Here is a 10588-nt window from a genome sequence, read left to right on the forward strand (position 1 = left end):
AAAAATATTTGTTTTGGCCAACTCAGAAATATGATGTTGCCCTTGGCAACGCAAAAAAGAGATGTCTATGCGACTTTTGTATACTCTGAATCTTAGTAAGGCACAAACTGAGAATAATTGGAAATTGTAGGAAAAGGTGAAAGGTTACGTACTTCTTAGATTAATTAAAGGGAAAAAACAAAAGGTTACTAATAAGGGATTAAACCATATTAATATAAACTGAAACAATTTTATTAGGATTAAATCAAAAAATAAAAACAAATGCAAGCAGGCTGAACTACAAATAATAAGTTAAGGATAAAACTTAAAAGGAAACACTATTGGTGGATGGATTGTGAATTATCAGAAAAATGTGGAAGGAATCGTGATTTTTATACTGACAAAAATTGGTGAATATATTTAGCTAAAGTTACCTTTAGTTAGTTACCATTCCTTCTTTCACATATGTATATGTATGTATATATAGATATATAATTGGATAATAGATTATTATATCTACGCTTTAATCATATGCCAATTTTGACAATTTTTGGGCTTAAATGTTAATCAAAAGTGCAACAAAAGTTGTACATAATTTGTTGCTAAATTCCTTCTTATCATTTTGTTTCTTTTTGTCGTTTTTGCTTGGGCGTTACATAAAATATGCAGTACAAATATTTATATACTATATATAGGATATATGTATGTATATACAAATAAGGAATAACAAAAATAATGTACAGATAGGGGGCGGGAGAACCTGAAAAAGTGTAAAAACAACAACAAAGATTTATGCGGAAAAAAAAATAATAATAATTATTAAACTTGTCTAAGATTGCTTGCGAAATTTTTAGAAAATTTTTTAAGCAATTGGAATACTCTCTAGTAGAGCCAAATGTCCTCCAAAATGCTATTATCTAGTTGGGGTGGAGGCAAGGCCTTTAATGTACGCAATGTTTCCATATAGAAGGTTAACTCCGAGGTGACCACACCATGCTGTGGTCCACCATTATTGTTAATATTGAGCTTGAGCAGCTGCTCTCTCAGCTTATCCTTGAAATTGCGATGCACAATGGCATAGATTTCATGGATTTGCGTTTCGGGCAGTACTCCGGCAATGGCCTCATGTAATTTAACCAAATGCCTGGATATATGGCGAAATGTTTGCGATGGTATGGGCGGACGAGCATCCCAGGCTTCCAAATGCGAGTTCACACGATCCGAGACAATGCCATGAATTTTATTTTCAATCTCCTTGATGTGACCCTGATAGTCCCGCTCAATGGACTCATAGCCACTCATTGAGTGGAAATGTTGACGCAATTTTGGCAATAACCAAAGGACCAATTGCAGGGCACGCGATACCAGAGCGAGATTCGTGCTAGTAATGGTCTTAAGACCAGCCACACGCATGGCTCCAGCGCCAATGATGAGTTGGCAACTCCGCGAGTTGAATAGTCGCAGAAGATCTACGATATTTCTGGCATGGTAGCTAGCCAGTATGGGCAATCGAAGCGAACTTGCGCCATATTCATAGAGCATTTGTATAAGCATTAGAGAGGCACTGACCAAGGCATAGGGTTGCTTGCCATCGACTAGTAGGACAGGATTCCCACCAATGACGCCACCATTGCCATTAGAGAGATGTGTTAGCGATGCAGAGTTCTTCTCGTATTTGGTGTAATCGGCATTGGCCAAGCGATCGATGATCCTTTGAAATTCCTGCGGTATATCCACTTGACGCCATCTCTCCTGATCGAGCAGTAGGGATAACTTATGCTTTCTTTCCGCATGAAACTTTTGGGCATAACGCGTGGCCTGCACCTTTAAAGACAACTGCAGTGGAACACTTTGGACGCCGCATATGATCCGAGTTGTCTCACTGAATTGCTCTATAGTCTCCGTTAGTTCCTTCAATTCCTGTTCGCTGGCCGAGCTACGCTCTAAACTCTGAGTTGACACTATGTTGGCACATCTTTCGTGGCAATAATGACAGACAGCCTGAAGCAGGGAATCCAATTGGGCTTTCAAGTTTTCGTGATGTTGCTGACTGAGAAATGCCTCGGAATCTATCAAATTGACTGCATCTTGGGCTCCGACAGCAGCATCAGCTGTCTGCTGCATTATGCCCACCACAACGCGTATCCGTTCGAGTATGGAACTCAAGGCCTGACTTGATCGTTGCAATAGGCAAATCCATTCGCCCAAGGACAGGTCTAAGCTCTGCTCTCCGGCCCCGGTCAATGTGATCTCCTGATCTCCGCTGTCTTTTTGGGTTAGCACTTCTATTAGAAGTTGCTTAATTATGGCTCGAATAGTCGCAATGGACTCTTGCTGATAAATCTGGACAAATGAGAAATTTTGTTTGCGCAATAGACCCATTATGATCGAAACCAATTTATCCTCCTCGGCACACACACTGTCCGATTCACGTATACCCTCACTCAATGGTCTATTGAGATCTGCGGCCACATAACGCTCGAATTCGGTGGTCAACATCTTATCGATCAATTTCTCCATTTCACTCAACTGCATGGGTAAATGCTTGAAGCAATGAACCCCCAACAATTCGGCGGAAAGGATCTCCTGGGTGGTACCAATCAAATCTAAGGCAGCCACATAGTCCTGGGTGCCCAAGAGTAATTGCAGCATTGGTTGCGTCTTATGGACAGTGGCCATCAAACGGAGTTTATCCAAGGCAAGATTATAGTGCTGCCGCCGTTTGGCGTAAAGTAAAACACGAAAACTATCCACCACCGATGTCTCGTGCAATTGGCTTAGGGATAAACGCAAGTGACGCACTTGTTCGGTGGCCACCTCCATTTCGGCCAAAATTGCATGTTGTGTGGTCATGGCATGGAAAAATGCACCCGATTTCTGGGCAACTTGTTGGGCTATTTTCACTTCTACAATATCCAAATAGTGACTAAGCTGCTCCTGCAATTGTCGTCCAGTTTGTGGACGCTCTGCCGGTGAGGTTTCCATGTAGTGAGGAAAGACTTGCTTAAATGTCGCCGGATGATGCAGTTGAAGCTGGGATTTGAGAAAAATCTCTGGCACAGACTTGAGATCACCGAGCGTATGATCGTTCAACAGAGTTCCGTTCTCTTTGGTGTGATCCTTCTCCAGCTCTAGCTGCTGCTGCTGACGACGTTCATGCCAACGATAACGTTTGCCTATGCTACCCAAATAGACGGAGAAATCCTTATGGGTTATGTCAGGCAGCCGTGACGACCCAGCAATTTGCTGGGGCGAACGTTCCACAAAATGTTCCCCCCATTTTTTGGTAAACAAATTACTCTGCTTGCCCTTGGAGGGATCATTGAGAACGGCCGGCAGATTCTGAGCAGCTGAATACACACCCCATTCGGGTGGCATTTCCCTGGTTTGCTGATTCACATGGTATTTGGCCACATGGGCATCGTAATCCCGATCAGAGACGCCATCCAAGGGCAGCGAAGCGCAGACACCATTGAAGCCATATCGACACACATAGGAGCCGCCCTCTTTAGAGCAGTGGCGATTGCGCAAGTGACTGGAATAAAAATGGGAGAATGGATTACAAAGTTATAGAAGGGAAATGGAATCCACTTACCTGACAAACTCCGCTATCGATTTAAAGTGCTCCCTAGTGCAGTAGTAGCAACTCTGCCAGCTTGGTCCTTGACCTCCACCTGCACTTAGGCTGACACTGGAGAGTTTTCTCTCCGTGGCATCAACTCCTGCTCCTGCTCTTGTTGTGGCCATAACACATGCTACAAATGTGCCCCTCCTCCTGTCCTACCTTTAGCAGCGGGCCTGGCACACCTGCTCTTTCTTCTTTGCCCCTGTCGACGTGTTCTTATGTCAATGTTTGTTTTTGTTTTAGTTTAACGTTTTTGCCACAGCTGTTGCATTTTTGTTGCTATTGCTCATGCTCCTCCTTTAGCTGTATATCTTGCTCTTTAACTTGGCTATGAGCCGTGGGGTTTTGTTGGCATTATTTCTTGGTTTTGTTTTTAATAAATTGTGTTTTTATTACAGTTTTTCTCGCCGCTGTTCGTTTCGTTTTTAATTGAGCAATGGAACAATATTATGGTGACGTTATCTAGTGTTGTTAAACGCCACATTAGCGACGACCAACCTTAAGCATGAATGACACTACATTAGCGGTGCGCATTGAATAAAGTTGGAGGATATTAGTTTTATCTGTTAAAGTACATAATTGTAATTTATATAACATATAAATGTGTAAATAAAATCAAATATCTCCTTTTTGAAAAATAAATTTATTAATTTAGTCATATATTATTGGCATTAGTTTTATGTTTTGTATTTGAAATACTTTCAGTGTTCTAATGATAATTAATAAATTATTAGTACTAACTGAGGGATAATGTGCTTATTATATTTTTACATTGTTAAACGATTAATAGTTTCGCTCATCACTTTCGTGCAATATCTACGGCACTTACGTTTTAACGTAATTGATTTAAACGTTAGCCAACACTGATGCCGACAAAAATAACAGCTGCTCATGACAACTCAATAATAAAAACAAAGGCCCGCCGGCTTTTTAAATTGCTTCTTACTATATTTCCAATTCAACTGACGAAGGAAGGCAAACCCGGATAAAGATGCGTCCCTGGCGAAATCGTCACCTTTCAATAGCGCTCCATCTCATCATTTGGCTGACCATATTAGTAATATGTTGGAACATTTTCCGCGCCGGCGACAAACCAAGAAAAGATAAGGCTAAGGATAAACCAACTGAAGTATTATGGTGGTCAAGTGCCATGTCGTGGAGCTATGATGAAATACGAACTTGTGGCATACACAAATGTCGATTCACCAACAATCGCCAGCGGTTGTCTCAAGCCATGGTGAGTCAAAATCCAAAAACCGGATTCATCTAAATATTTTGAGATAAGAATTTGCTTAATATAGCAATGCCGGAAGCAACCATAATATTTGCAGTTCATACTGATCCGTTGTAGGCGAACTTTTATGAATTCCCGATAATGTTTAGCTTTCGTTTGTTGTTGTCCATATGCTGTATATAGTTTTACTTGATCCGATCTCAAGATATATCTGCCAATTCTTGATCAATAGCGAATTACCATTTTGATTTTGGAATTATAATTATCACTTTACTTTCAACACTTTTTTTTAAAAACGTTAAAGGTAGATAAAGCATTGACTAAAGTTTTAAGTTCTTAAAATATTTTAATTGCATTGGATTAATGTCATTCGGACAAAGACAGATTAGCCATATAGCAAATGCTACGGGCCCCGCGCACCTTGATTTCAGAAAAAAGGTGATTGCATTTTAATTCATTTGGTAAAAATTTAATTTAACCAATTCTGCGCAAATTCTTAAAACCTCTTAACTTTGCAAATCTGTAATTTGGCCAAATTTTATTCAATTTTCGAAAGTTATATCTGATTAAAATGCTTTAGAATAAAATTTTGAATTGGAATGAAATAAAATGCCAATAAGCAGCAAAATATTTCAAGAAGCCTAAATTTTATTAAACTAAATTTTATTAAACAATTTTTTTAAAATTATTTTAAAGTGGTATGCCATTATTTTCAAGTTAAAACTTATTAATGTCTTTCAATCTGCATTAAAACTTCAAGAGCTAAATTGTTGGTCAATTTACGTCAATTTTAATGCATGATTCATCATGATTTTATTCAAAAATCGGGTCGAAATAAATGTCTTCTAATATCCAAGTTTTTAATGCCATTAACAATTCTAAATTGTTGTTACAATGAAATATAACTTTTTGGAATCGGTCAGAAATTGGAGAAATTACGGTCTGAAAAAAAAACAGTTTAACTAAAAATGTATGCTATAGAGTCTAAAAAACATAAACAATATGTTTGCCAATCGTTTTTGATCGATTTTAATTCATGTTCTAATTTTGACATTGTTTTTTTTTTTTTTTTTTTTTAATATAGACGTAGTCGTACAACGCTCAGTACGAACAAGTGGCCCATATGACACCAGGCCCGGGCCTGTTACGAATGACCCTAAGTAAAGTTAATGTTACAACCTCTACCCACTCCGACCTAAGGGCATAGGCGTATTACATATATAAACATAAATTAAACTAAAGAAATAGAAAATATTAAATGTAATGAGATAATAGGTTACATATAAAAAGAAAACAGGATAGGTATAAATAAAGATGATTACAACTAATTACGAGCGAGGAATGACAAGATCGCAGTTTTAATACCCGGAAGCGATGTTTCGGAACCGATAACGTGCCAAAGTCTGTTGTAGTCACTACATAGTATACGAAAAGGTTCATGCAGAGAATAGTTAGTTGTGCAAGTGGGAAGTATAAGCGGTGTGAAATTGCGGGTCCTTCTAGATGGAACAGAAATGTTAATTTGGCTCAACAGCTCGGAAGAGTCAATCTCACCATTCAAAAGTTTGTAAAGAAAAGTTACACCAAGCATTGTTCTACGATTAGTTAAAGAAGGAAGGTTAATTAACTGAAGTCGACTAGAATAAGATGGAAGTTGTACAGTTGGATCCCAGCGCAAATCACGAAGGGCAAAGAGTAAAAACTGTTTTTGTACAGATTCTAATTTGTTTTGATAAAACTCATATTGAGGAGACCAAACACAAGATCCATATTCTAATATGGGGCGGACTAAAGAAGTAAAAAGTATTTTGGTAATATATGGATCCTTGAACTCCTTCGACCAGCGCTTCATAAAGCCAAGAACACTCTTAGCCCTACTAACAGTAGTCGATATATGCTGATTAAAACTAAGTTTGTGGTCGATTAAGATCCCCAAATCTTTTACAACCAAGGAAGTATTATTAATTTTTTCTAACGTTGACATTGATATTCTCACTTGCAATATTTAGGGAATATTTGGGGATTTTCGGATTTAAACAGAACCCGCGCTGGCTTAATCCGGCACTGCATAAGAAAGAAGTGTTGAATTATGTGATTTAATGAAACTATGATTAAATATATTTACAAAAAACATTTTAAAAACGTTTTCGCTCCTTAATAACAAAGAATACTTATCTCACTTTGTTAAAAGTTAGTAATACAAAGCCAGAGCATAAACATATTAATTTTATTTGTCTATCTACAACACGAAAATAGAATCAATCATCTAAATTTTCCATTTCCTTTATTAACAGGCTGTACTTTTCTACGGCTCAAATATGAAAATGCATGATTTTCCTTTGCCGCGTCTACCCCAACACATTTGGGCTTTGCTGCATGAGGAATCACCTAGGAATGTTCCATTTGTGCCATTCAATGAATTCCTAAGGCATTTTAATTACACATCGACTTTTAGTCGGCACAGTGATCTTCCCTTGACGACACAATATCTGCCCGGTGTTAGCGAATTGACAACAATGAAATATTTCAATGATTTTTATACGAAATCATTTCATTTCACACATGTGATTTTCCTGCAAAGTGACTGTGATACCATGTCCGGGCGAGAGGACTATGTAAAGGAACTGATTCGTCACATTCGTGTGGATTCTTATGGAAAATGTTTGCATAATAAAGATTTGCCGCCGAGGTAGGTAAAAAAATTCTTTAAAATAGTCTATGAATTTGGCGACAACAATTTAAATAGCTATATTTGATCATTATAAATTGCTATTATATCTTAACATCTAGCACACATTTTATATTATAATCAGTATATATTTAATTTTAATTTAATTCATTAATGTGTCTTTTATTAAAGCCTGCAAGAGGATTATCTAAATCGCATGTATTCCACTGAATTGCTAAACTTCTTCAAACATTACAAATTTATGATTGCCATTGAAAATGGCATTTGTAACGATTATATTACTGAAAAATTCTGGCGTCCTTTGGTTGCTGGTGTAATACCAATTTACTTTGGTTCTCCAACAATCAAAGTAAGTAAATAATGTAATTAAAATACCAATAATCGATAAATCTCTCCTATTTTTATACTTAGGATTGGCAACCACAAAACAAATCGGCAATTTATGTTGACGATTTTCCCAATGCCGCTGCCCTGGCCGAGTATCTTTTATTTTTGGCCGACAATCAAACGGAATACGATTCCTATCGTCAACACAAACTAAATAGCGCTAACAATATCGACAATAAACGTTTAATAGAAAATATAATGACCCGTTATTATCAGATTGATGAAACTCAAAAGGAAGGTTCATCGTTATTTCAAAAGTTCGAATGTGCAATGTGCCAACGTTTGGCTAGTTCGGAGAAATACAAGTCGGCTGATGTAAGGCACTACGAGTGCCCCTTGCCACCGATTCATGCTCCATTGTCGAACAAGCAGGAACCACATCATGCAGAAGATTGGCGCTCCATGATGGAAGTCGGACGATGTCAAGCTCAATTGTTGGATAACTTCTTTCAAGCCAATCGGAGTTTCACACAAGAGCAATTTGAGCAGAAATTATATGAATGTTAATTTATAAAATTGAACCAAATATTCTACAATCTAAGCGATTTTTGAGTCGGTTAATTTAACAAATTCCACCAAAATTATGATTTAAAAACTATAATGTTTCTTCTTTGTAATTGTAAATTTTAATATGTAAGATAGTTAAATAACTATGTACATAAATCGAATATTTGCCTTATGAGAAATAACATTATTATTAGGTGATATTAGACTTAATTTTGTTTACTTAACACAAATATTCTTAAATTTAAAACAGAGTTTTAAATAGCTTTCACTACTTTTTTATAATAAGTAAATGATCGGTGTTAAATCACAATTGAATGTGAAGACTTAAAATCGTTCAATGATCTTAGGTAGTTGACATTTATAAAGTAATATTTAAAACCTGTAGATAACATTCAATAATAGTTTTTAAAACAAAAATTTTTTCAACACAATTTGTTAAGTGAAGTGATTAGTGATTGCAAGGCATTCCTGTTTTTTATTAAATGAACGTGATTGTTAACTGAAATGATTATCATTCCATTGTTACATATTTGTCTGTTGCTGTTATTGTGATTTTTCTTTTTGTCAAAATATAATTCCTAAGAAAAGCTTTAATATAATTAAGTTTAAGTAAAAAGGCCAAAAAGATGTTAATTTTTGTATATGCCTTAACTACATTGCCAATGGCATTAAATTAAGAACATTATTTAGTCACACCTTTCTTTGATTCTAAAAACAAGAGTATTTACTAAATTGTACAAAAGACACTTATAGGTATAACTAAAAATTTTTCCACAAGAGAAAGGAAGAATGAGCTATCTCATACTGCTTGCGAAGCTACAATATTGTCTTGTCCTTGTACTTTGTTTGATTAAACACGATAATGTTTCCAGTTTTTTTTTTCAATTTGTTTCACTTATAATCCAAAGTTTAGATTTTAGGATCGCTTATCAGATATACAAGTGTCTAGTTACAATTTACTAGGAATATTGTTCGAATTCGGGAAATTTCTACAGATCTGAAAATAAATGATACCTCTTTTGGTGTTCAAAACATTTTACCAAGACATTTAAAATAGCAACAGCTTTAAAGCAAAGTTGATCTAATCCCAAAATAAATGACAATAAGATTTTTGTCACCTTCTGTGCCTGTAATCCAGTGTAAAGAAAAATCAATTATAAAAGCGGCTAATGTAGTGATCATAAACTGAAATGAATAAAATAAATTGAATACAAATGCAAATATGCTCTCAGTTTTTAGTTTATTTAGTTAGTTTTCTACATCTGCCAATGCATCGTGGGCATCACTTCCTTCAATTGACCCATATTGACAATCCACATGCTGCCATTTTTCATCATTTCCATGGCCTTAATCATTTGCATGGCTGCCTCTTCAGGCATTTGGCGTTTGGCACTCTCAATGGCCTCGACCATTGATTCGGAATGATGCCAGGTTACGTTCTCTCTGAGATTCATCATCATTTCGGTGTTGGTCAGACCCGGACACATGGCCATGAACATGACACCAGTTTTCTGATAGATAAGCTTATCACCCATGGAGCGTGTGAAGCCAAGAACACCATGTTTGGCTGCAGCATAGACGGCGAATGTTGGAGCCGGTTCCAGTCCATAGACAGAGGACATATTGATCACCATGCCACCCATGCCCATTTGGGTTTTGTCCATATAAGGCATCGCCATCATTGTCATTTGCATCATGCCAGTCTGTAAACGAAAAAGGGAATGCAATTGTGTAAGAGAGATTCAATTAGATGACTCGGATTTTGTGGTTACATACCAAATTCATGCCCATTGTGGTTTCTATATCCTTATCGAGAAGAACATCCTCGCCATTAATTAGGACATCAATGTGGCCCATCATCTGACCCATTTTCTTCATTGTCTGCTCGATGGATACCTTATTCATGAGATCCATCTGCATGAAGACAACCTTCACGCTGGGATTCTCGGCCTGAAGCTTCTTCATCATTTCCATATTCTCCATGCGATGCATTATGCCCATCATTTTGATTTTGTGCTGCATCAATTGCATCATCATCTGCCATCCAATGCCAGTGAAGCTCCCAGCATAGACCACATTCTTACCCGTCCAGTCGTACATGATTGAGTGATGCTGTGATTTCTAATATATGTATGAACTCCACGTCTGCCAATTGCAATTTGATAAT

The 10588-nt window shown here is 37.0% G+C and overlaps 3 protein-coding genes across 4 annotated transcripts; 1 reads left to right on the forward strand and 2 right to left on the reverse strand.

The window, feature by feature from the left end:
* Positions 1–215: 215 nt before the first annotated feature.
* On the reverse strand, positions 216–4071 carry LOC6643797 (vacuolar protein sorting-associated protein 54). Its single transcript, XM_002067051.4, has 2 exons — positions 3575–4071; positions 216–3514 (listed from the first exon to the last, which is right to left on the reverse strand). Exons 1-2 carry the CDS (start codon positions 3724–3726, stop codon positions 862–864), a joined length of 2805 nt encoding a protein of 934 aa, XP_002067087.1. The 5' UTR covers positions 3727–4071; the 3' UTR covers positions 216–861.
* Positions 4072–4462: 391 nt separating this feature from the next.
* Positions 4463–9642, forward strand: LOC6643824 (alpha-(1,3)-fucosyltransferase B). 2 transcript variants are annotated; one of them, XM_002067052.3, is made up of 4 exons: positions 4463–4841; positions 7133–7527; positions 7699–7876; positions 7939–9642. In XM_002067052.3, the coding sequence occupies exons 1-4, from the start codon at positions 4596–4598 to the stop codon at positions 8419–8421; spliced, it is 1302 nt and encodes a 433-aa protein (XP_002067088.1). In that variant the 5' UTR covers positions 4463–4595; the 3' UTR covers positions 8422–9642. The 2 variants fall into 2 exon arrangements, with proteins under 2 accessions (XP_002067088.1, XP_023032320.1); XM_023176552.2 differs by lacking the exon at positions 7699–7876 and having other exon boundaries at positions 7939–8626.
* Positions 9643–10566, reverse strand: LOC6643825 (fat body protein 2). Its single transcript, XM_002067053.2, has 2 exons — positions 10198–10566; positions 9643–10124 (listed from the first exon to the last, which is right to left on the reverse strand). The coding sequence occupies exons 1-2, from the start codon at positions 10519–10521 to the stop codon at positions 9678–9680; spliced, it is 771 nt and encodes a 256-aa protein (XP_002067089.1). The 5' UTR covers positions 10522–10566; the 3' UTR covers positions 9643–9677.
* Positions 10567–10588: the final 22 nt, after the last annotated feature.

The sequence above is a fragment of the Drosophila willistoni genome, assembly GCF_018902025.1.
Source record: "Drosophila willistoni isolate 14030-0811.24 chromosome 2R unlocalized genomic scaffold, UCI_dwil_1.1 Seg167, whole genome shotgun sequence".
Lineage (NCBI taxonomy): Eukaryota > Metazoa > Arthropoda > Insecta > Diptera > Drosophilidae > Drosophila > Drosophila willistoni.